Raw genomic sequence first — 25,017 nt, 5'->3', positions numbered from 1 at the left:
TCTCTTTCATCCGCCCACCGCCTACTGCCGAAGCGTCATCGCCTCTTGTCAGCAGAAACGGGGCCCGCCGACGGAGGGGCTGTGCAAGCCCTCTTTTTTTTTTTTTGTCTCAACTTCGCTAAAGATGAGCGGTGGAAATTCCTGCAGAAAATCAGAAAGGCAAAACGCTGCTGCCTGGATGCCATGCAGAAAAACGGGATGTTGAACGAGAAGGAATCCCTTGGTGGGAAAACTGGGCACGGTGTGGCGTGTGGGCGCAAGCAAGATGACGGAAGGGAAGGTGTTCGTTGAACGCAGTGCGCCAAAAAAAAAAAAAAAAACCTTGGCTGCCTTCCATTCTGCTGTGCATGCTCGTTTTCACCTTACCGATTGTTCCGTCTTGGTTTTCGCTGTTGCCGGTATCCACCAACGAACCCCACACACGAGACGCACACACGAATGCAGAAGTTAACAGGCGTCGCCCTATCGTATCTTGCTCGTATCGTTTTTCCTCTCTTTCTCGCTTGGCCCTTGCTCTGAATCATGAGTCCTTGCCCTTTACCCTTTTCTCTTCCTCGCCTCCTTGCTGCTCCCGCTCGTTGCCCTCAGCCCATCTCTTCATTGCCCTTTCGTCTGTTATCTTGGCGGACGGGTAAGGCAGTCACATCTGCCGTGAAGAGAGCAGACCCACTGCGCTCGCCTATTTCCATCCCACTTTGTACTAACTGTCTGCGCGAACGCACCTACCTTCAGAGGAGGGGCTCTGTCTTCTCTTCGCAGCACGAAGCCTCAGCAGGCACGCAAGCTTCAGCCATGGTCCACCGCTCTTCCCCTTCTCCCTCAAGCCGCCCACAGGTGATGACTACTGCCACACCATTCCTCAAAGGGCCTCTACTCTTCGCAGCGGGACTCCAAGCATTCAAAAGCCCGTTCTACAGGCATATGGAGCATAAATGCAGACAATAGGCGTAGGCTTAAAGACTATACATAAATGTCCGGGGGTCGACTCCAACTACTTACGTAAGTCAAATCCGATATGTATCGCGACCACATGACTGCGGAAAGAGTGAGGAGTACAGACTACTGCAACCCACTTAGCCTACAGCACATCAATCTTGCTCACCGCCATGATGCATCTTTTTCTGTTGGAGACGAACAAGGAAAGCCGGCTGCTGCACACCCGGCCGCCTGACCGTTGCTGCTACCTCTTGTGTTCATTCCGAGTGTCAGGCTACATACTTTGCTTGGCTTGTCTTCTGTGTGTGGGGCCAAGAGCTCTGATTCTCTGGTCGTAGCAGCACAGCAGTATCCGTCCCACTTCCTATCTCACTCTCATGGCCCGAGAAGGGGCCGTGGGGCATTCGGGTTGGATCCGCCCGATAAGTGTATCGAATTCAATATTGATCCTCCGTGACTGCTAGCTACACTAGCAACCGTACCATCGGCTGATTCCTCTTCGTTCTTACAATAGCAAAACCTTGCGAGAAGGCAACAAAGTAACCTCAGGAGGCAGACCGCTTCGCCGTGGCTATTTTTGCATACTTTTTTTTCGCTCCTGTTCCTGATTCCACTCCTTGCGCTTCGCCACGCATGCGTGCCGTCTCTCGCTTTCGTGTATGCAAGCCACACCCTCCGAGGTAGAAAATGCTGATCCTGATTTCGCCTTTTCTGATCTGAGTTCTCTGTACATAGGCCTCAGCCAGCCTCTCTCCCCACCCTCTACGTCATGTGTGCGTGGTAGCCAGAGGGTGGTCAGGCGTGGTGATGGGGAGGGGGAGGGGAAGGGGAGAGAAAGGGAGCGGTGTGTAGCGGGAAATGGGAACGCAAGTATCAGGCCCGCAGTTTTGCGGGGGAGACAGAGGAAGAGGGTCTGGTGTGGTGATGATGGTCAAAACCAACCATCGGCCCTCTCTCCCCGAGCGCGATGGCCCCGCCGGCCCCTCCGTCCCTCCCTCTCTCTCTGTCCTTCTCTTGGGCCCTTCTGTTTCCCTTTTCGCGCTGTCTTCTCGCTATTTTCTCCTAGCTCAGCCGGAGGAGAGGGGCGAGGATGGACTAGCAGGGGAAGGGAAGGGCAGTGGAACAGAACGAGCGCTTTTTGCTGTGGGGAGGGAGCATTGATGGCGGACGGATGTCTGTGTGCGTGTGTGAGGGGCATACAAGCGTTCGGAGGGCATGCGAGCGATCGTAAGGGCAGACGCGGCACTGAGCTGAAATGGATATGAGGGCAGTCGGGAAAAGGGAAATCTACAGTGCGCAATGCATATTGCATGCATGCCCGTTGGATGTACATACGTACATGTGCATGAACGGTAGGACAAAGGCAAAAGCGGCGGACCGGGGGCGGACGCTGTGGCACCGAACGGCTGATTCCGCTGTGAGATCTGTGCGAGAAAAGGGCATTTCCCGAGTGGATCGAGGGCATTTTGAAAAGAGCGGGAAAAGTAGGGGGATAAGGGTGTGCGCCGCGGTGCGTGCTATGAGGTTTGTGCGTCATGCAGGTAGACAGGCACGGACGAGGGGTTTGGGGACTTGGGGGCGTGATGCATGTCTCTCGTTGCTTTTTCCTTCTTTCCCTTAGTCGTCGCTTCTGGAATCAGGAGTATGAGGCGAGAAGGCCAGAGCACAACGGGGGGGGGGGTGGAGGTTTGGTGGGCCATGGCAAGAATCATCGGCTGAGTGGTGTGCTCTTGCGTAGATTGACAGTGCGACGAGATAGAAGGGTGAGATAGGCACTCCTGACTCTCTGCGTCTTTTACTGCTATTGGGGGCTGCGACTGCTCATCATTATCATCATGACAAGTCGGACAGCATCTTCTTTGCTCACTCTGTCTCGTGTTGCGTCACAACTGATGACAAACGGCGTGAGTGACCTGATGAGAAGGTGCAAATCGTGGTGTGGGATGAAGCACGAGGGCACACGGCTCAACCGTCATGCATGCATGCGCATGCAGGCAGCGTGTTTGGTGTCTGTAGCAGTCGCTCTCCAGAATCGACGATGAGCATAAAGCTGATGTTAGACGTGGCTTGCGCTTCGGAATTTTCCTTCGGGATTAGCTGCGCCTTTTTCCCTAGCTGAACGTCTGTCTGCCTGCCCGGGCTGTCTATCTCCATCTCGTCCTCGATAATCCGATAGGGTGTGGAGGTCCATGCACATGACCAGGAAAAGACAAGGCTGACCTGAGCTATCTCGGCCTTTCTTTAGAATGAAACATGGTCTGAGGAACATGATGGAATGGCAACGACATCTGTCGGTGTGATGATGAATGTACGTGCATTGTGTTCGATTTATCATGCCAGGTCCAATGGCGGTGCTCGATTCAGTGAGGCTGGAGGTGTCTCCGAGATCTGCCCACAATTGATCTACCCTAAGTGCCGACACGCAGGCGCAACACCCGCCGATATAATACGGAATAGCCGCTTAGACGAGCGGATAAGAAGGAGTAAAGTCCGGCAAAGCAGACGGCGCGGTTCTCGCGGTTAAGGAATCGGATTTTACTGGTGATTGCGGGGTCAGAAAGTCCATGTGGTGGTCTGGCGCGCCACGCGGGTGGTCGGGAGCAACCGCTGGTGGCATCACGAGGAAAAGAGACGTGCTGGCCGTTGATCGGGTAGCGCACGACTTGGCAGAGAGCGGGGAGCATGTGAATGCATTCGTCACGGAGGGGAGAATAAAATGCGTTCAGCAATGATGGTTAGCCGCGTCTCTGCCGCGCGCAGCCTCATTACTGCTTCCCAACTGCTCGATCTCGCCTAGGGGATGCGTAGAGGCGCCCTAATGCATGTGCGTGCCATGTGTGCAAGTCGCTGACGGGGGTGGTACAACGTGGCATAGCAGCAAGGCGGAAGCTTGTTGTATGTGGGTAATGCATTGTTCGCTGTTGGCCTGCTTTGCTGTATCTTGCAGATAGCCTCGACTCGTCGCGGTGCTCCATCATGCGCATCATCCCGCGCGCTGTCTTTCTCCATTCGTGCCCAAATAACGCCATAGATGCCGCTCCATCCCTGGAAATCCCCGAAGTATAGCCCAAGTGCCGTGATATGCGCCGCCCAGATGCCCATTCCCCTCTTTTTGGTGTCTGCCCCTGCACGTCTCCGAGAAACACTCCACTGCCCGTCCATGCTGCTTGCGGGCATTACAAGTAGTCCTTCTTCTTGGCGGTACGTGTGTACTGGTTCATGTGCCACTCGACATCGCCATCCTTGTTCTCCAGAGTGCCCCCGCGGATCTCGAACAAGCGCATCGTCATCCGCGGGCCGACCTCCGCCAGCTCGACGCTCTGATAGCCCGTGCGCACGAAGACATGGTGACGGACCTCGATGCTATCCTCGCGGTTGACGAAAGTAACAACACGGTTGCCGACGTCCTTGGGGGTCGCGGCGGCGGGGCGCGGAGGGAAAAGATGCTTCAGAATCTTGACAACACGCTTGCCGAGGTTGGTGGTGAAACCCTCGAAGATCAGGTGCGGGTAGGACTCAGAGACGGTGCCGCGGGCGGAGTTGGGGATATCATGGCGCAAGACGACGTTGTGAAGCGAGAAAGAGGCGGTGGGACCGTGGGGGAAGTGCGAGATGGTCATGGCCGTGGGCGTACCACGGTGCTCATGGAGCAAAACCACGTCGCTCAGCCCGGCGGACTTCGCGCTCGACACAATGTTGGGCAAGATAAGGTTTCCTCTGTTGACGCGGATACTCGTGGGCAGCAACAGGCGGATTTCTTTGGCAAAAACACCCAGACGAGTGCTGGGATCGCGCGACGTTGTCACGAGCACGCGCGGGTCCACGACACCCGAGAGTTGTGCATACTCGTCGTCCAGATCCAGCGCCTCCTGGGTGGTGCGTTCCTGTTGCGATTCGTCATACTTGTAGTTTGCGCGCAGGTCCTTGTCGTTTGCGATGGACGGGTCCAGCGGCTTGCCGGTGGCGAGAGAGGCTCGCAGAGCTGCGCGTTTCGAGGCGATCTCGGCGTCGCGGAGGGTCAGGGCACGGCGATAGAGGTAGTCGCGCCTCTCGCGGGCTTGCCGGCGCTGCAAACGAGTCAGTATGCGGTGCGGAGGAGCAGATGCGGGTGCGGCAGACGAACAATCATGGCGGGCTGCGTGGGTGATGTGGCGTCCGAACAGCCGTGAAAATCTTCTCAATGCTCAGGAAGCGGTGCTCGCACAGCTGCAGGTGGATTGCGGGCGTCGGTCGGGGTCGTGGTAGCGGCTTGGAGCGGCAGAGCTAGTGGTGTTGAACTTTTTGGTCCCAGGATTTCTCAATTTCTCTCTGGGCGGATCGACACATGCGCCTCGAGCCCGCCCGCCGCACAGCCAGAGCCTAACCACCTCTCCCATCCAAGCCGCGTCCGCCGCGCCCAAGGCAATCGCTCGCACCGGTACAGGCTTCTTTGCGCGAGCAACACCAACCCGCAGCCGCGCTCGCCTGCTACGCGCATCCAGAAGCCGCAGCGCGCGCATCATCCAGGAAAGCGTCCTCGCGGGCCTGCGCGTCCGTGCCCGACTGCTCTGCCCACCACCGCCCGCACCGCAGCTTTGATTTTGCCTCCTCCGCAACCGCCAGAAGCTACCCAGCACCGAAACCCAGCATCCCCCCACAGCCCGCCCGGGCCCACGACCATCATGGAGGGCGCCTTTACTCATCTGGGCAACCACCTGGTCTCCGACTCGGCCTCGACCATCAACGCCGGCGACGATGAGAGCATTCTAGACGGAGATCTTGGCCGCTCCAACCTCAACGGCCGCCGCCGCCGCCTGGACGATGACGAGGACGGCGACACCTACGACGAGGATGACATGGAGAGCATGGCCAGCATGCAGATTGACGGCAAGCAGCAGAAGCCCGACGAGGATGTCGAGCTGCCGCCTCATGCTTGCGCGTGAGCATCCCCTCAACCAACTTGAAGCTTTGCGCCACCGCGCTAACCTTGCCTTTAGCTACTGCGGCATCCACAATCCCAGCAGCGTCGTCAAGTGCCTTAGCTGCAGCAAGTGGTTCTGCAGCGCCCGTGGCAACACGTCTTCTTCCCACATCATCAACCACCTTGTCCGCGCCCGCCACAAGGAGGTCCAGCTCCACCCCTCGTCCTCGCTTGGCGATACTGTACTGGAGTGTTATAACTGTGGAACTAAGAATGTCTTCCTGCTTGGTTTCATTCCCGCCAAGTCCGACACGGTCGTCGTCCTTCTGTGCCGTCAACCGTGCGCCGCCATGCCTTCTTCCAAGGATATGAACTGGGATACTTCGCGTTGGCAGCCTCTGATCGAGGATCGTTCGTTCCTACCCTGGCTTGTTTCCCAGCCCTCGGACCAGGAGCAGCTCCGCGCCCGCCACCTGAGCCCTCAGATGATTGCCAAACTGGAGGAAATGTGGAAGGACAACAGCAATGCCACCATCGCCGATTTGGAAAAGGGAGCTGGAGTCGACGATGAACCCGCGCCGGTTTTGCTCCGCTACGACGATGCCTACCAGTACCAGAATGTCTTCGGTCCGCTGGTTAAGATCGAAGCCGATTACGACCGCAAGCTGAAGGAGTCGCAGTCTCAGGATGGTCTTATTGTGCGCTGGGACTTTGGTTTGAACAACAAGCACTTGGCTAGTTTCGTGCTGCCCAAACTGGAATTGGGAGACGTAAAGCTTGCCGTGGGAGACGAGATGCGGCTGCGCTACACTGGCGAACTTAGACCTCATTGGGAGGGCGTGGGATACGTCATCAAGATCCCCAACAACCAGTCCGATGAGGTTACGATTGAGTTGCGCACCAAGGGAGACCACAAATCGGTCCCTACGGAGTGCACGCATAACTTCACCGCCGACTACGTTTGGAAGGCCACTTCTTTCGACCGCATGCAGCATGCTATGAAGACCTTTGCGATCGACGAGATGAGCGTTTCTGGTTACATCTTCCACCGTCTTCTAGGTCACGAGGTCGCCGCTGCTCCTATGAAGACTCAGCTTCCACGCAAATTCAGTGTTCCCGGACTTCCAGAGCTCAACGGTTCGCAGATCAACGCCGTGAAGAGCGTTCTGCAGAAACCTTTGAGCTTGATCCAGGGCCCCCCTGGTACGGGTAAAACAGTCACTTCAGCCACCATCATCTACCACTTGGCCAAGATCAACGGTGGCCAGGTCCTGGTTTGTGCCCCGTCCAACGTCGCTGTGGATCAACTTTGCGAACGTATCCATCGTACTGGGCTCAAGACTGTCCGAGTTACGGCAAAGTCCAGGGAAGATGTCGAGTCTCCTGTTGGCTTCCTTTCCCTTCACGAGCAGGTCCGCATGAACGACACCAATGTCGAACTCAACAAGTTGAACCAGCTTAAGAGCGAACTTGGCGAACTGTCTAGCCAGGACGAAAAGAAGTTCAAGCAGCTGACCCGCGCCGCCGAGCGCGAAATTCTGACCAACGCAGATGTCATTTGCTGCACCTGTGTCGGCGCTGGCGATCCCCGTCTGGCAAAATTCAAGTTCCGCACTGTCCTCATTGACGAGTCAACCCAGTCTGCTGAACCTGAGTGTATGATCCCGCTCGTCTTGGGCTGCAAGCAGGTTGTCTTGGTTGGTGATCACCAGCAGCTTGGACCCGTCATTATGAACAAGAAGGCCGCCAAGGCTGGTCTGAACCAGTCCCTGTTTGAGCGTCTTGTCATTCTGGGCTGCGCTCCTATTCGCCTGCAGGTCCAGTACCGTATGCATCCCTGCTTGTCTGAATTCCCCTCGAACATGTTCTATGAGGGCTCCCTGCAGAATGGTGTGACGCGGGAGTCTCGGATGCGCAAGGAGGTCGACTTCCCCTGGCCGGTGGTCGATAGCCCTATGATGTTCTGGTCCAACTTGGGCAACGAAGAAATCTCCGCCTCTGGTACCTCTTACCTTAACCGCACGGAAGCAGCAAATGTCGAGAAGATTGTCACCCGCTTTTTCAAGGCTGGTGTCAAGCCCCAGGACATCGGTATCATTACTCCTTACGAGGGTCAGCGCAGCTATGTCGTGCAGTCCATGCAGGCGAATGGCACCTTCAAGAAGGAGAACTACAAGGAGATTGAGGTTGCTTCCGTCGATGCGTTCCAGGGCCGTGAGAAGGACTTCATCGTTCTCTCCTGCGTGCGCTCGAACGATCACCAAGGAATCGGTTTCTTGAGCGACCCGCGCCGTCTTAACGTGGCTCTCACTCGTGCCAAGTATGGTCTTGTCATTCTGGGCAACCCGAAGGTGCTGTCGAAGCACCCACTGTGGCACTACCTCCTTTTGCACTTCAAGGAGCGCAACTGCTTGGTCGAGGGCCCTCTCAACAACCTCCAGACTTCTCTCTTGCAGTTCACCCGCCCTAAGACTACCTACCGTGGCCCTCAGCGTTACCAGATGGCGTTCCAGCATGCATCGAACATGACCTCTGGCCGTAACATAAATGGCAACAAGGCTCGCCAGGAGTACACCGACAATGGCTCAATTGTTGGCTACATTCCCGACGACGTCTCTTCTGTTCACTCCTCTGCGCTTGGCGGTGTGGGGGTCAGCTCAAACTACCCTCCTATGTTCTCTGGATTCTCGGAAGCCTGGCCGTCGCTGCCGGGCGCACGCAACACTCCTGGTCCAGGTGGAAGGCCTAACGGCAAGAGCCCGGGCGTTGCCAGCAGCGTTGCTGGTGAATCGATTGCGGCATCAGAACTGACCGACACTAACGGCAGCGTCGTCGACGGCAAGGGCGGGGTTGGCCAGGGTGGCGTCAGCCTTGCGGGTCTCAGCCTCAATGACATCGGAAAACCGACTTCGCTCTCTCAGTCGGATCGTCTCAAGCGCTACGTTGAATCGAGCGGACAGCCTGGCCCGGTTGGCTACGGCCGTGGAGCTGGTGGTCGCGGCTTCCCTGAGGATGATGACGCTCGCAGCGTGTCGACCGCTTTCGCCAGTCAGATCGGCTTGGGGAGCTACGACTGATCTGCACGATGCCACAGACTAAAGTCCTCGACATTTTCCAGGCTAGTGTTGATCTGCAACTTGCAGATGCGCGACCAAGCAGTTTACAACCAAGAATTCGAACTCTCAGCGCGAAATCAGCAGCGGCAGGTTTAGGAAAGAAGAATGACGGTGGACAGCTGGGTTCACGTCACTCGGACGCTCAGTACTACTTTGCTGCCTGCGGCTCAAATCAGCGGCTGTATGTAGAGCGCTGGAGCAAACGCAAGCGAAGGAAACAGCAGCAGCTCCGGTAGTCGGATGATGGAGCGAACTCTTCGACTATTCGTCAATCGTTCCATGCCGAGGGTACAGAAGTAAAGATTGAAGGGTGTTGGATGGGTTGGACGGTCAGTTTCCACAACGGACTCATCTACTCCATCTGGCAGCCTTTCTTTCGTTACGCCTCATCTCTTGACGTGCGCACGGCCTGTCTGCACGTCTCGTGTCCTTGTTTAGCTTTAGCCCGTTCCTAGCAAACGACGCGGTCTTCTCCACATGCAAGAAGCTGGGAACTTATCGGAGCATAGCGCCTCCCTGATGCTCTTAGCGGAAAAGCAATTCTTCTTTCTTTCATGCGGGCTTGAACAGCGTTATTGGGCTTTCCATGCATGACTATGTGGGTTGAAATGAGGAGGATCCATGAGGGTTTTGGTGATCGGAGGTTAGAGTAAGCTGGCAAGGAAAAAGATACGGACGCTTTGACGAGCGAGAAGTTGTTCTGGTTCTCCTTCGTAGATAGCGCAACAGCTTGCTGCTGGTAGTAGTTTACAAATTTGATTTAGATTTGATTTTGCTTCATGATTTGCGCTTGCAGTACAATGAGAATTGGCTTGTGGTGGGAACTTCCATAAAGAGCGTATTATGTAATAATCACGTGGACTCGCGATGTGGCGCAACGCGCCCGCGCCCGCGCACCTACCTTCTTCTTCGGCCTTGCTATCTTTGTCTTGACTCTCTCCACTAATCCTCCACCTTGTGATGCGCTCAATCCCGCTCCACCATGTCGGGTGCCTCAGTCTTCCTGGAATCACACGGGGGCATCTCTCGAGACATAACACGCAGCACCACACGCATCATACGCGACGGGCGCGGCGATATCACGGTTGAGCCTCACCCGCCTTTGCGTGCGTACACAACGCCCGACCCTTGCATACGGAACACGTGCTGACATAATAGACAGAGAGCCTGCAGAACCTCACTTGTCTGGCGCTTATTAGTATGTGGCGACCTGGCTTGCCTGTATCTATATTATACTTATATGGTCACAGCTGTCGACGACTGGCGCGTTTCATTTGAAGCTCAAGTCGACGGTTTCACCATTGTGCCCCCCGGTGCTGAGTCTTTGCCTGGCTACTACACGATCAAACTGCCTGCATCGACCAGCGAGCACCGCCAGAGCACAATCCTGCGACCCGGCGATTGCATCCGCCTCCATGATGAATTCGAGTCCACCTTGAGAGTTGAGGACGTGAAGGTGGATTCGTCCATCCCACCCACTAACAATGAAACGCACGAGGTTGCCGAGACGCAGCAGCAGCCATCGGATGGCACCATCCGGAGGACTCGAAAGCCAATCACGAAGCGGACAGCTGTTCAAGTTGAACAGTCTATGCAAGGATCCAACACTTTGCGTTCGTCTACGCCGGCTCAGACCACCCAACAGTCTATGATGGTAGCAGAGACGCCGGCTACATATCGCAAAGCGCCGTTCACAGCCATAAATGCTAAGGACAACGAGCTGCAGAAGCCAACAGATCCACAAGACATTGTGAGCACTAATGTGAGCACGCCGACGGCTGTTAAGGACTCCTTTGCGGAAAGACCCAAGAACAGGACGCCGCGTGAGCAAAGCGTGCCTTCTTTGGAGCTTGGCTCTTTCACGCCTGGTGACCACACTTCTATCCAAGTCAATGATGTTGAGGGGGAAGATGAGACAACAGCATCAGAACGAGAATCCGATGCTGTCGAAGAACAGGAGAGGGAGAATGCCAAGTTCTCTCCCGCTCCCAAAAGTGTGAGCACAAATCAGAGTCTTCGCGCCACAACACCACCTGACGGGTCGAATGCCCTTGAGGAATCCTCCTCGGATCCTCTGCAAGCAGCGGATGTAACGATGGCCGAACCCTCCTCCAACGCTGAAGAGGAAGTACCAAACGTCAGACCGACAAGGACACGGCGAGTAAAACCTGAGCCGCAGGTGCGGATCCCCGTGTCACGCAACAGTAAGAAGAGGGCTTCTCCACAACATTCCGAACAGGATCGGCCAACAAAAAAGAAGAAAAAGGCCCAGGAGATCGATGAGTCTGAAGAGTCGCTCGCGTCAAGCATTAGGATTCGCATTGATGGCACTCCCAGTCAGCCTATTGAGCCTTTCAGGGAAGAGAGTACCGCAGCTCGATCACAGAGCTTGCAAAGGTCCATGAGCTCTTCGATCAATGTCATGTCGCCATATATTGCCAAGGCCGCACGCGTCGCATTCAGCAACACGAAGGTAACGGAGCGTGAAGGATCGTTGACCTTCTTGAGGAAGTCGGGGGTCAAAATCGTTGAGAAGGTCACGGAAAAAGGCTGCGATATTGTTTGCATCGGGTCGATCAACGGCACGTATGTGAAAAGCGCTAAACTACTACTTGGCTTGGCGTTGGGGAAGACGATTGCGTCAGACAGCTGGGTTCTCAACAGTCGAAAGGCAGGCAAACTTCTGGATCCCTCTCAGTACCCTCCGCTGAATGCCCCCAGTGAGTGGGGCTGGGGTGATGACGAAACCCAAGCCAGCAACATCCTCAACGTGGACAGATCCGAGCTGTTCAAAGGAAAATGCTTCTTCTTCACGTCTGCCACGAGAAAGGAGTATGGCAGCGGATTTAGCGACATTGAGAAGATCGTCCAAGCATGTGGTGCGAAGGTCATGGCTAAGTCGGCACGGGAATACAAACATGGCGATAACAACATCATTGTCGCTACTGATCACGACCTAGAGGCAATGTCGTTGACTGGTGCAGATAAGGACGGAGAGTACCGTCAGTGCTACAGCAAGGAACTAATCTCAATGTCGGTGCTCCGCGGCTCACTTGACCTTGAGAATGAAGATTTCTTGATCCAACCCAGCAGCAGCCAATCGAAGAAGAGTAAGAAGCCGGCTGCGAGGAAGGGGAGGAGTGGATAAGGGGTTCTACGGCACAGCATCTTGTGAGGTCTGCTTTCAATGTTTCTTGTTTTGAAACTCACCGGAGGGGTTGCATCTGTAAAACGCTAGCATTGCTCGGCAACGACAACGGAGATACCACATGGGCGGCCGGTCTGGTTGTTTTGTTCTCTGACATACACTAATTGCGCGAAACATGAGATCTGGGAACATGATGCACACAGGGCTTTTCTGTGAGCTTACAGTATAATGAAATTGCTAATTCAAGTTCAAAATGTGAGTAGGCTTTGGCATTCATGTGTTGACAGTGCCATTGTCTCGGACCCTGTCACTCCGCTCCGATTTCAATGCGCTGCGGTAGGAAGGAGCTGTTTCTGGATTGCCCGATATTCTGCCTTCACAACCGTCTGGCTCTTTGAATTGTATTGACTTTGCTGAATGGCCAAACTACGCTAAAGATGAGTAAATGATACGGGTGCATGCGGCACACCCATCAATGGTTATCCCATGGCCAGGATACAATCGAGATTTCCAATAGCCACAAACACTTCGGTTTCCCTTGTGCGCTTCACCTCCTTACAAATTCTTCGCATACGCGTCTCCAGAAACATTTTCTCTTCAAGCTCAGAGTACCCTACCATTTACCATCAAAGACAACCATGACGCATCGTCCCCGACAAGACAGCGTGTGCGACACCATGGCTGAGAACGACGACCCTCAAGACTGGCCACCACTGACGGCCTTCTACCACTACGCCGGGCCTTCTTCTTCTTCTTCTTCTCAATCCAACGCACCATCATCCACCGCCGCCGTCGCCGAGGCTACCACCACAAACGCGTCACCTCCCCCCATAGCCGTCACCACCACCTACAACAACAGCGCCACCTCCACCACCAATCACACCGCCCCCGTAACAATCCTCATCTTCCAAAACCCCATCCATCCGAGCTTCGTCGACAACGATGACGACGACAAAAACGGCAACAAAAACGAGAGCGATCCGCCGCTCGATCTATCCCGGTCCCCGCCCCAGCCGCGTCGCTGCGCCGGCTGCCACAAAGACTTCGCCAGCACCACCACCACCACCGCCGACGCCGACGATGCCGACGCCGACGCCGACGACGACGACATCGCCACCTTCCCCGTCCTCGCTGGGCCGCACTGCGACTGCACTTTCCACGCCGGCTGCCTCGCGCAGCCGTACTTCGACCGCGCGACGCTCTTGCCGGTGCGCAGGCGGAACGTGGCTTGTCCGGCGTGCGGGGGCGAGGGGTTCGCGGGGCGGGAGGCGGAGATGGGGTGTTGGGAGGATGAGGATGATGGGTGGGAGGGGGAGGGGATTGTGAGTGAGAGGGATGGTGGGGGCTGTGATGGTGATGATGATGATGATATTGTTCAGTTTGAGATGGTGCTGAGGGAGGAGGCGGCGGCGGCGGTGGTGGTGACGGAGGGGATGGTGGTGGTTCGCTTGGAGTCTGAATGGGAGGAGGAGGAGGAGCAGGAGCAGGAGCAGGAGCAGGAGCAGGAGCAGGAGCAGGAGGTGGTGGAGGTGGCGGAGGTGGCGGAGGGTAAGGTGGTTAGGCGGGCTGTGGCGTTTGCGGTCATAGTGAAGTGGGCGAGTGGAGATGATGGGGAAGGAGGGAAGGAAGGGGAAGAGGGGAAGCAAGCGCAGCAGGACGCGAAGATGCCAGGTGATTCGGTTTTACCGGGTTGTGAGCGGCAATTGGCTTCGCTGGATCTTGATCAGCCCCAGAAGCAGCAGCAGATTCAGGAGAAGACGGTGACGTCTGCGGAGAAGAGGACGTAGGGTTGGCATGATCTGACTACGGTGTTTGAATACCCGCTGAGTTTCTCCGGCAGTTCTTTGAATGGTGGTGGGCTCTTTGAATGGTGGTGGGCCATTGTGAGACATTGTTCAACTCTTAGACTGCCTCAATCCTGTCTGTTTCATATATCACAATTCATTGTTCAGTGGCAAACATGTTCGGTAATTCTTATAAAAAAACATGCTCTGGGTGATGCATTGTACGCATACAATTCGAAAGCTTCAGCTTCACTTCGATCTCGAATTACCCTACGATATCGGCAAATCGAAGTATCGAAACTCATCAAGCTCACAAGCAACAAGCCTACGATGGACGGCGAGAACGATACGACATGCAAAAATAAAGGCAAGGGGAAGGCTACCGCACAAGAGGTGGGAGAGGACCCTGTAATCCTGGAAGAGGACAGGTTGTTCGAGATGGAGCTGCAACGGATGCGCGAGGAAGACTCCATGCAGTTAGCCATGGCAGAGTCTCGCTTGCAGACGTACTACCATCACAAACAAGGCGAGCCCTCTGGGGCTTTGTTGACCTACGTTCCCTTATCCACCAACACAAAAAATGTTCCCGAAACATTTTCCGAGACTTTCGAAGACCAGCTCGCAATCGATCTTCCCGTTGAACAGGTGCGAGTACTGCCGGCTCCACGAACAAAGAAACGCAAGGAGAATAGGGAGCAGCTTGAGGACCAGGCACTGCAGAGTTCACGTGGAAGGAAACGCGCACGGGTGGAGGAAAAGCGAGTGAAGAAGCTCCGCTGTGTTTTCCATTAACAGTGCGAGACAAATGGAGATAAGAGAAGGAAAAGAGACAACTCTACTTGTTGAGAATGCAGCAACAAATGAAATGGGGATATGGAAACTGTAGGAGGAGGGATGACGCATGAACTTCACTGGAAATGTCAAAATCAACGCATCCTATCTAGAACGGTATTAGAGCTCGAGACATTGCTTGAATGGAGTTTGGGATCTCTGAAAGATGTTGAAAGATGAAAAAAGATCATGTGGAACGTGGCGATCGGGATGATAGCTTGCTGAGACACAAGAAAACGGCGTTGCGTTACACACGGGAAGATACATACGGGTGCTCATGCTCCGTGCGGTGAGACCAGTTGGCTTGGCCCGATGGAAACTCGTGGATAAACCGCACAATTGGACATCGGCGTTAAATTCGAGCTGCTGCCCGCCCGAGTGAAACGAAAAATGGAAGGCACGGGGCTGGTCTGCATAAACCGACAGCTCAACGACAGATTCCCTTCTTTACTGATCGCTGCACATACATTTAAAGACTCTTCCTATATATATATCAATTTTGAACGATTCAACTGCCAAGTCGTTTGTCATTTGAATCTTCTCCCATTGCTTGCTCAGTCCATTCACCAAACCCAGACCGCGACAATCATTGCATCTACAACTCCGTCCTACAATTGCCTAGTGAAAGCTCTCATGACAATTCAACTATGCCACTGGTTCAGAATTAATTGTGGCGGCCACCCTCTCTTACCTCCATGCGACCTTGAAACATTGTTCAAGTACGGAGAAGTGTCCAAGGACTACAATGCATAGTTCGAGTACAACTCATACACTCTATAACCATAATAGTACTCCGTATATCGCTTTAAGAGCTTCTCCGCACACCTCTCCACCATTCCACCTTCACTTCGACGAACAACGGCCGACAGCAAACACAAACCGTTGACCCCACATCCCACCACTTCCATCACAACAATGTCTACGCCCAACGACGTAACCTCTGGAACCCGTGCCACTCGGGCTCGGCTTTTTGCGGAGCGGCAGACTGTATACCGCCAAATGCGCTTCTTGAGGTACATCGATGAGGTCAATCGCAGTGCGATGGTCTTCGAAGAAGAGATGTATGACCTTCTCGGAGACGAAACGTATTACTCTCAACCGGAACAGCAGCAGCAGCAGCAGCAGCAGCAGGAGCAGGAGCAGGAGGATGAGGGCGACCGGGATGGGGATGATGAGGAGGGCGACGATGATGATGATGATGACGAGCCAACCGAGTACCTGGGCGATCGCCGCGAGATTCTTCGGCAGCAGATCAACCGGCACAGGGACGAACTTCGGAACCGAAGGGATCGATGGCATGCGGAATCAGAAGCGTTCATTGAAGCAAGGGGAAGAGAGCTCGCAGCCAGGCTACTCCCGCTCGTGGTACGTGAGTCAGCGGTAAGAGACGAACCGCTCGAGGATCGGTAGCAGGATGAGCAGCAGCAGGAGGAACAACAGTAAGCCGATAGCTTACACACCTCTTTCTGATGTAACGGTTCAGTTCAGCTTTACCAGTGTCTTCTTTCCTTTTTCCTTTTCCTTCTCAGTTGAGCCCGGAGCAGCGGCGTTAAGATCCATGAAGAGGTACGAGAGTTTCTTTTCTACGGACGTCCTTTATCTCATTCTTGCTATTTGTTTTAGTTTCTGAAACTTTCAGAGTGCCGGTTCACTTTGAATCCAAAATAAAAATAAAAATAAAAATGAAAAAGCCCTTTTGATGGGGCCGTACAAACCTTCTTCCTATCCATATCAAAGATGAGTGAAACATAATGATTTCCTAGTGACTTTTCAAAAATCCACAACTAAGAGATTCAATGATATTTCGGAACATCCCTTTTTTCATAACCCCGCTGTTGTCCTTATCTACTTATAGAATATAGAACTACGCTATCTACTATGGTAGATTCGTCGAACCGTCGTTGGAATCCTTTCAGTGACACAAAGATTCCCGGGGACCCCGAAACTTACACCAGATTGAACCCGCTCTCTGCGTTCGGATTTCCTATGACATCGTCCCAGATCCCCCAGGGAACCGAAGACGGGGTGAGCCAATACTGCGGCTGTAGATTGTCCATAAGAGCGTTCACCAGCGGGGGCGCCACACCAGACCAATTCCTGTTGTCGTGGCCACCACAACTACCGCCCACCAGCTCGACGGAAACGTGCTGGGCTTGTACTGAGCTGCTATTTCCGTCCGTATGTTAGTATCAACTATGAGAGTGCCTGGAGAGGAAAGTAAAAGAGAAGAGGGTTGGAGAAAGGAAAGAAAGACTTACACAAGGTTACTCAACGCCGGCGCCGCTTTGGCACAGAAACGGCTCTGCGGTGCCATTTCCTCGAATCTTTGAACAGCCGATGTTATAAGCTGCAGCAGCTCTTGGTATTGTTGCTGCGAGCCAGCCCTGATTCCAGGCGTACCGTTACTGATAGTAGAAGAAGCGGAAGAGGCCATGATCGTAACGAGGACAACAGCAGCATGGAAAGCATGAAAGCTGGCTATGCCCCTGCTGTACCATTTATACGGCGCGAAGGTCGGGGACTGATGCAGCGTCCTGTGCAGCTCCAGCTCCGCGCGAGCGGCTTCGATGCACTTCTTCCGCGATGCATCCACTTGCTCCCCCGAGAGGCAAGCAGTGGCGGCGGCATTTGCGGCGACGAAGAACGGACGGTGTAGTAGGAGCATGAGCTGGTGGCTGTAGCCGTCGAGTATGTGCAGTTGCAACTGCTGGAGCACCGGAAGGTCTTCCGGTCGATGGCGATCACGGGCGTAGCGTCTACTCCATATCTCGCGCTCGTGCTGGATGTCTGTCTCCAGGCTGGCGATGACGTCCGGTGATAGGCCGGTGGTAGCATCCATGACGGCCTCGCAGATGCGCGAGCAGACCTCGTACAGGCGGTACTTGAAGAGCATGTACGTCATCTCAGTCGCTCTGGGGGACTCGAGGGGCGGTGCGATCATGTCGGCAGTGAGTTCTTCATCGTTGACGTTGGCGGGCAAGCGCACGGTTGAAGTGATCTGGCGCCGGTGGATGTTTCCACAAGATATGCCTTGGATGGTGTATAGCATCATGAGGCCCACCCAGCACCGGCGTCGGTTTTCGCATTCCAGGGCGTCGAGACCGAAGTGGTCAGGGTCAACATGGCACCCGAGCCCGAGAGCCATGTGGTAGGCCGTTCCCAGGAGAGACCAGACGTCGCCGTGGGTGTGGCTGATGCCGTAACTCATGAGTATCAGTGCTTGGAGCGTGTAGAGCGTCTGCCGGAAGAGATACTGGTCTGTCTGCAGACATCTGAAGGCTGCAGCTCTGTATCGGGTTGAGAGGGTGGTGATATTCTTCGAAACGTCGTTACGGCGGCCCAAATCTTTCAGAAGCGGACTGTCTTCATTCAGGCTTGTGACGGAAACGCTTAGCACGGCATAGAGTAGGGCTAGCCAAGAAAGCGGTACCGAGTCGGGGTCCAATTGGAATGCTTTATACATGGTCCTGAAGGATGGAAGATGCAAGATGTGAAATAGCTGCGTAATTTGATAAGTGCACAAGTTTCTGAAATACGCATTCGAGGAGACGAACAGGAGAGAATATTGTAAAGAAGTTCTCAACAAGCGTATTACATTGAGAGACAGGTGGTAGCGGCGAAATGAGGTCTTCCATGGGCTGGTTGAAAGCTTGACCAAGGGGGTCATCGATACCGTCCTCGTTGGAGGTCATGGCACCACCACCAGATCCAACGATAGCCGAATCCCAGGTAGAGTGAAAGGGTTGATATCGCGTGTGTCCAGAGCCAGTCGTGAGAAGACGACCGACGGGAGGATAATCTGCTTGAACACCATCACTAGGTGGGGTGTGAAGGGCAGAAGAAGGGTCGGCGGACATAGGTAGTGGTGGGGCGTCGTCTGGAGGCGGTAATTCCCAGTGGGCGATGTGGTCCCTGAGCAGATTTTCCAACACTCCAATCCGCTCCACAAGCTCCTCGGTGGGCGTTGTGGTTACAGCCATGTCACTGTTGCGACGATAGCGCGGATCGGGGCGAGGCGAACGCAGGGCAGCATAGATACACTCAGACGACGGAATATTTCTGCGGACGCAGGTCGAACACGGTCCAGGCTTGGTGCGCGGGCAGCGGATCTTCCGTTGTCGGCATGGCTCACAGCTGATGGGCATTCGCTTCCGGGAGGACATGGCGGACATGGCGGACTTTGAGGAGATGGCGGCGCATGTTGTTACAGCAGATGGGAAGTGCATGTTTATACGAGAGGACTAAGTGCGGGGTTTCGGCCATCGGATCACCGATGCTTCCATGTGGAGTGCATATTACTCATCTGATTCTTCTAACGGAAGGTACTATGCAAGGAACTGGCTAACCGCAGCGGCCACTCCTTCCACGTCTTCGAATACGTGCCAATGCCCGGCCTTCTCCAACACAATGACCTGACTTTCCGGGATCCTTTCTCCGTAGCTCTTGCATAGTGACGGCGGCGACACTTTGTCCTCCGCCCCGGTAATTATCAGTGTCGGCTGCGTCAACTTCTCGACGCTAATGGCATCGGTGGCACCTGCAAGCGCAGTGCACGCCTTCGCGTATCCCTCCGGCTCCTGGCCCAAGAGAGACAATCTCACAGCAGCAACCGCCAACGGATTCTGCTTCTTCGTCCACTCCGACGTGCCAGCCTCGACAACGGCATCAACCACAGCCCGCATCCCTCCGGCCCTCACCGCAGCAGCGCGCGCGTACGAGCCCTTCGATGCCGCTTCCGGCAACGGCGACGGCGGAGGCCCGATCAACACGAGCTTCCCGACGAGCTCGGGATGGGCGTTCGCAAACTCCAGCGCGACGAGGCAGCCCATCGAGTGCGCGACCAAGGTAGCACCTGAAATGGCGGCGTGCTTGAAGACGTGTAGGAGGTCCGCCGCGAACGAGGCGATGGAAAGAGCGCTGAGCGGGGACGTGGGCGAGAGGCCGTGGCCCTCGAGATCGAAGAGGTGCAGAGCGTGCTTGTCGCCCAGGGAAGCCGCTGTGATCAGTGGCTGCCAGTATTCGAGCGTGCCGCCGAGGCCATGCACGAAGACAATTGGCGCGCCGTCGGCCGCTCCGAGGCGCTTGTAGTGCAGTGGCTTCCCGCCGAAGTTGGTCAATCCGGCGCCGTGGATGGCTTTGGTAGCGTTGCTCTGGGCGAGAGGAGAGGGTTGCGTGATGGGGGCAGGTGGAACGTCGGTAACTTTGTTGCGGAGAGAACCTAGGCCCGTGATTGACACAACGACCTCATCCCCTGGACTCAAGAAAACAGGTGGGTTCTTGCCTATTCCCACGCCAGCGGGAGTACCGGTCGCCAGCACATCGCCAGGCTGAAGCGTCTGGCCCTCAGACAGGGTCTCGATGAGCTGAGGGATGGAGAAGATCAGCTCTTCGGTGGTGGACTTCTGCCTGAGTTCCCCATTGACGTGTGTTGACACCTGAAGGACTTGAGGAAGATTCTCTTTTGCAACAGCCACCGGTCCCTTCACAGGTGTTAGCTGTCATCCAAGAAGTCGACGGTTGAAAGACGTACCATAGGACAAAAGGTGTCACCAGACTTGCCGATGTAGAACTGCTTATGGTCTCTTTGCCTTTCGCGCGCAGTCACATCGTTGATGATGGTGTATCCCCACACATGGTCCATGGCAGCATCCTTTGCAATCCGGAAACCCGGTTTTCCCACAATGACGCCGAGCTCGCCTTCGTAGTCGAGCGTTTGGGTAAAGTGGGGGTGAACGTAGATGTCGTCTCCATGGGCAACGATGGAGGTGTGGCGCTTGGTGAAAATGACGGGATGCGAGGGCTGGTCGACCTTGTCGGAGCTGTCGAAGCCGGACTGGTTGAACTCTTTGGCGTGCTCGCTGTAGTTCTTGCCGACTGCCAGCACGTCTCGGCCGCTGATAGGAGCCAAGAGTTTGACTGATGACACCGGAATCGCCTCTTCGCTGCGTATCACAGAATCTTGGCCTGCGGAAATAACCTGGTACAGATCCGTGACGGGCGTTCCGGAGACGAATGAGATTGGCTGAATGGTATCGTGCTCGAAATCATAATGGCCCAGTCGGGGCTGAGACGAGCACGGCTCAACGAATGCGGCGAAATTGAATGCGGCCATGGTGTATTTCCGCTGCGACAAGACGATTTGTCGGTCGATACTGGAGCTTTCCTTATGAATGTCGCCTTTCTGACATTTAGTTGTAGTGTTTGGGCATGTCGCAACCCCCACGTTTTTTTCCGCCGTCCCCGCCCCGCTCCGCGGTCACGCAATCGGCCGCCTGCCTGCGCTCTATTCTCCGCCATGTCCGCCTTCTCCGCGCGTCCCACACCCGTATTTCTACAACCCACCGATCTCACCAATCCTGCGCCGAATCCAAGCCCCTCAACCCAACATACCTCGGCCGCTTCTCCCCAAACTTGTTGCGCACGCCCGCCGTCCTGGCCACGCGCAACCCCCAGCCGTAGTCGCGCAGATGCTCGGCCGCATGGAAGCGCCAGAACTGCCAGGAGCAGTCGCCGCCCGCGAGCTGCTCGATGGGGGCAGCGCCACCTGGGTGGTGCTGTGAGCGGGCGAAGTCGGTGCAATCGTAGACGATGGCGTCGATGACGATCCAGAGACGTCTTCTGTTGTTGTTTTCTCCTCTTTCGTCGGGTTGGCTGTTGGTGTTGGTCCTGCTGCTCTCAGCGGCGACCCGTGATGCCGAGATGAAAGGGAGTTGGTCGTTCGGGGTTGCTGCGTCTGCGAATGGAAGAGGAGGCTGGCTGGGACGAAGCGTCTCGTCTTTGGGTGTGGGCGGAGGGATAGGTGATTCAGTGCCTGGCTCGTCTATGGCCTCGATGTGAACTGCGTCGGATTTGGAACCTGACGTCTTTGCTGGCGTAGCATCGGTGTCTTGTGTAGGCCCGGAAAGCTGGTTGTGCTGCAGCTTTAGCCAACCCATGGTGGTGACAATGGCTGAATCTTGAACAATAGGATCCTTGAGCAAAGGGAGGTGGTATTGTGAAAAGGTTGTTTTGATTTATTTTATGATGGCATGGAGAGCAGAGGTCTTGCCCTATATACCTAAACCTGGTGAGGCTTACTATACCGCGCCGATGCATCTGCATCTCGGCGACCGCGGCATCGGGATGCGCTGTCTCTCTCTCGAGAAGAAGAACCGCGCGTCGCCCGGAGAAAGGGAGTTATTACTATTATACACTTGAATATATACAGGTGCCTTGTATCTTCCGTAGGCCATCTTACTTATCTTCTTCTGTGCTCGTCATTGGCGGTAGGTGCCATCGATAAGGAGGTGGTGGGTAGTAAGAGAGATGCCGTCGCAAACCTTTGTTGCGCGGTCTTGAGAGAGTATGAGGGCGAAAAAGGAAAAGGAACTCAGTGGGAATCAAAAAATCATCAAGGAAAAAGGAGAAGACATCGAGACGCCCGAGGAAATGCTCGCAATGGTGCCGCTCAGAAAAGAAAAAAAAACGCCAGGAGAATCACCGGTGCTATGCATCAACGACTTGGCTTGCTCACTCCACGTTAAAATGCCACCCCGGTCTCAGTGGTCTGTACGTTCAGATGCTTCCTGTCAGGCATCGGTGATGCCAGCGGCGTCGGCACCTCAACGATGGTCGAGTGCCTCGGGACTGCCAGTGTTTCCACTCGCGCCATCTCGAAACTCGGCTCCGATTCGACCATCGACTGAGAGTTCCGGTAATAGGCATCGAAAAACTCGCTGAACCGGTCTTTACTGCTCGGGTTTGGCGAGGGTGGTGGCATCAGTGAGTTGTTGCCGATGCTATTTCTCCGGCTGTCCATGCTGTCAGTGCGCGCAAGGTCGATCTTGGTGGCCGGCAACGTCTCTTCCGTGACCGTCTCAACGCTGGACACCGACGAGCGACGATGCAGAGAGTGCGTGCTGTAAGCACTTTCCGATGCACTGACGTCACGCTTATGTTGCGGTGTGTAAACGGTGGGTTGGAGGATGTAGAACTCGGACTCGATTGATAGAGAAGGAACGGCGGGAATTTCTTCCTCCTCATCCTCAGCTTCTACAGCAATGTTAGTATTAAGTGATTGTGTTGAAGAGGAATGCTTACTGGTGCGGCGGCTCCTGACTGACGAGAAGGAGCTCTTCCTGGACCGTGGCTCGCGAGGCTCAGCTGGGAAAATCGAGCGGCACTCATCTCTTGAACGACGGGGAATGTAAGCCTGCGGGTACACCCTGACAGGTGATGGCAGTGGAGATTGGTTGCGCGCCGGCGACGAAGCGTTGCTCGCTGTCGAAGGGGCGCCCATCGTGTAATCCAACGAGGCTGCCATCGAGTACGCATTTGCAGCCGCATCGTCTGCACCCGAAGGCCTCCAAGAGATGCGTGATACAGCCTCGACCACGGGAAGCTGTGGTGCGTCTGGATTGTAAACGGTAGGGCGAAGGAGTTCCGGCGACATCGGCGTCTCTTCGTGATCATCAGAGACAGCGGATACGCTGATGGCAGGAGACCTGAGGCCGTCATCGTGGCGAGATGTTGATTTGGGGGAGAGGGGCGACGTGGGCGTCGTGGGAGACACCGGCGACATGGGCTCCTCGGGAGAAGTAGGCCTGTGGACGAAGACTTCGACAACACCGTGATTCTTCCTGCCGGTAAGCTCTGCTTGTGAGGGCTCCAGCCTCAAGGTGGGGGGCGGGTTCCTGCGCGGCGGTGATGAAGGTGTCCTCGGAGTAGCGACCTCGGAAATGTTCCTGCTGTGGGGCAGAGTCGTGACGCTGGTGGAGGGGGAAATAAGTTTTGGTGTCTGAGAAGCGGCGCTGCCGATCAAAGTGTTGGTACTGCTGGAAGGATGCCTGGAAGAGGAGCCCATGGAAGATGGGGAGGGAGAGGACGGGCGAGATTGGGCGACGCCGCCATAGTATCCAGCCTCCAATGCCCTGACTCCAAAAAGATCGCCTTCATCCTTCGCTCTGTCATTCAAGGCTAGATTGTCCGTTTCTGCTACATTCTGCTCTTCCTTGAGCGCAAGGTGCTTCTTCAGTCTGGAGCGGTTGTAAGCAATGCGGCCGAGGCTGAAGTGGACGAGCGGGGCCTACTGTTTCCTGGAGTATAGCAGCTTGCAGAGCCCGGCAAGAATTGTAACGACCAATAGGCAGCCAAAAACGATACTGCAAGCCACGTCAGCTGGGGTATGTACGAGAGGGGCAGCAGCAGCTTCACTCACGAGTACTTCCAGGCCAAGCCCAGGCTTCCAAACCAACCCATGATTAGAATTAAGTATAAAGCGTAGAGTTGCAAAAAGATCGTCGTGCTGCTTGGCAGCTAGATGTTGGGACAAAAGTCCGGTGAAAAGAGTGATTCTTGGGGGAGAAAGAACGACAACGAGCAGAGACAGTCAAGCTCTGCTCGACAAGGGAGAAAAGATAGCGGCAGGTGGGAACGAACGGGAGGGGCGAACCAGGGCCTTGACAGGCGGGTAATGCCTTCTATAGTAGGGTGACCAGGGCGACCCTCGCGAAGGGTTCCGCAAAGGGTTATCGGGAGATCAACTAAGACGTTTCGGAGGCTTGGCTATAGCTGAAACGTTTTAAGAGTCCTGACAGGTGTGCAGGTGTACGCGCAGACCCCGGCATGCGGCGGCATACGAAAGGAGGAATGCCTCCGCATTATTGGATCGAGAAGACAAAAAACATGCGAGCTCCGAGTCGTAGACACAATCGTCGCGTCTCCAAAAGAAACGGCACATCGCAAGTCTACCGAGACAGAGGGCGACGATCCGGAAGAGGCCAGAACGGATGAGCGGCATCCATCGCTCGCGCCATGATTAACGTGGTAGGTGTGGAAGAAGCGACTATTGTACAGCACTTGGGTCGCAGGTAGGTAGGAGGCTCGCAGGCCGGGAGAGGGCGGCACAGGGCACAGTTCGATCGAACCGATGCCAAGCGGCGTAGCTGCATGACAGCGGGCCATTTCGAGGACTCACGAAGCGACGATTTCCCGAAGAAGCATGGGGTTGGCGTAATGGGGCAGTCGGACAAGGACCGGGGCGGCTCATTCCAGCGACCAGGCGGCGCAGCATCCGCGGGCAGGCCTGGCACGTCGGTCACAAGAGCTGCAGGTCCACATGGCGAGGTGCTAAGGCAAAGGCTGACAGATCCCGAAACGATAGAAGCTGGCTAGCTTTTGGACGGCGGGCGATCAGACGTTCGAGTTGGCGGCAGGGATGCGCAAGCGAGGGCCAGAAGTGGGTGTGGTGGAGTGGGCGACAGTTGAGATGGCAGGGGAGCCCCTCGCCAGGAACAGGCTTAGCGCCACCTGGAAATAGCAACA

The 25,017-nt window shown here is 55.3% G+C and overlaps 8 protein-coding genes across 8 annotated transcripts; 4 read left to right on the top strand and 4 right to left on the bottom strand.

Moving 5' to 3' along the window:
- Window positions 1-4,112: 4,112 nt before the first annotated feature.
- LTHEOB_5787 (U3 small nucleolar ribonucleoprotein imp4) lies at window positions 4,113-5,065 on the bottom strand (the record flags this gene model as incomplete). Its single annotated transcript, XM_035514970.1, has 2 exons — window positions 4,113-5,003; window positions 5,060-5,065. The coding sequence occupies 2 exons, from the start codon at window positions 5,063-5,065 to the stop codon at window positions 4,113-4,115; spliced, it is 897 nt and encodes a 298-aa protein (XP_035373479.1).
- Window positions 5,066-5,597: 532 nt separating this feature from the next.
- Window positions 5,598-8,913, top strand: LTHEOB_5786 (ATP-dependent helicase; the record flags this gene model as incomplete). The annotated part of the gene is made up of 2 exons (XM_035514969.1): window positions 5,598-5,854; window positions 5,913-8,913. 2 exons carry the CDS (start codon window positions 5,598-5,600, stop codon window positions 8,911-8,913), a joined length of 3,258 nt encoding a protein of 1,085 aa, XP_035373478.1.
- Window positions 8,914-9,934: 1,021 nt separating this feature from the next.
- On the top strand, window positions 9,935-12,100 carry LTHEOB_5785 (BRCT domain-containing protein; the record flags this gene model as incomplete). Its single annotated transcript, XM_035514968.1, has 3 exons — window positions 9,935-10,058; window positions 10,115-10,150; window positions 10,203-12,100. 3 exons carry the CDS (start codon window positions 9,935-9,937, stop codon window positions 12,098-12,100), a joined length of 2,058 nt encoding a protein of 685 aa, XP_035373477.1.
- Window positions 12,101-12,777: 677 nt separating this feature from the next.
- On the top strand, window positions 12,778-13,887 carry LTHEOB_5784 (uncharacterized protein; the record flags this gene model as incomplete). The annotated part of the gene is made up of 1 exon (XM_035514967.1): window positions 12,778-13,887. The coding sequence occupies one exon, from the start codon at window positions 12,778-12,780 to the stop codon at window positions 13,885-13,887; it is 1,110 nt and encodes a 369-aa protein (XP_035373476.1).
- Window positions 13,888-15,630: 1,743 nt separating this feature from the next.
- On the top strand, window positions 15,631-16,158 carry LTHEOB_5783 (uncharacterized protein; the record flags this gene model as incomplete). The annotated part of the gene is made up of 2 exons (XM_035514966.1): window positions 15,631-16,080; window positions 16,126-16,158. 2 exons carry the CDS (start codon window positions 15,631-15,633, stop codon window positions 16,156-16,158), a joined length of 483 nt encoding a protein of 160 aa, XP_035373475.1.
- Window positions 16,159-16,661: 503 nt separating this feature from the next.
- LTHEOB_5782 (C6 zinc finger domain-containing protein) lies at window positions 16,662-18,695 on the bottom strand (the record flags this gene model as incomplete). The annotated part of the gene is made up of 3 exons (XM_035514965.1): window positions 16,662-16,881; window positions 16,974-18,126; window positions 18,311-18,695. The coding sequence occupies 3 exons, from the start codon at window positions 18,693-18,695 to the stop codon at window positions 16,662-16,664; spliced, it is 1,758 nt and encodes a 585-aa protein (XP_035373474.1).
- A 345-nt stretch (window positions 18,696-19,040) lies between these two features.
- Window positions 19,041-21,650, bottom strand: LTHEOB_5781 (Fumarylacetoacetate hydrolase; the record flags this gene model as incomplete). The annotated part of the gene is made up of 3 exons (XM_035514964.1): window positions 19,041-20,195; window positions 20,246-20,867; window positions 21,106-21,650. 3 exons carry the CDS (start codon window positions 21,648-21,650, stop codon window positions 19,041-19,043), a joined length of 2,322 nt encoding a protein of 773 aa, XP_035373473.1.
- A 584-nt stretch (window positions 21,651-22,234) lies between these two features.
- Window positions 22,235-23,952, bottom strand: LTHEOB_5780 (Integral membrane protein; the record flags this gene model as incomplete). The annotated part of the gene is made up of 4 exons (XM_035514963.1): window positions 22,235-22,746; window positions 22,795-23,729; window positions 23,784-23,855; window positions 23,912-23,952. 4 exons carry the CDS (start codon window positions 23,950-23,952, stop codon window positions 22,235-22,237), a joined length of 1,560 nt encoding a protein of 519 aa, XP_035373472.1.
- Window positions 23,953-25,017: the final 1,065 nt, after the last annotated feature.

Source organism: Lasiodiplodia theobromae (genome assembly GCF_012971845.1).
Source record: "Lasiodiplodia theobromae strain AM2As chromosome Unknown scaffold_16, whole genome shotgun sequence".
Lineage (NCBI taxonomy): Eukaryota > Fungi > Ascomycota > Dothideomycetes > Botryosphaeriales > Botryosphaeriaceae > Lasiodiplodia > Lasiodiplodia theobromae.
The sequence above is the reverse complement of the archived record's forward strand: the minus strand, read 5'-3'. Positions and strand labels throughout refer to the sequence as shown.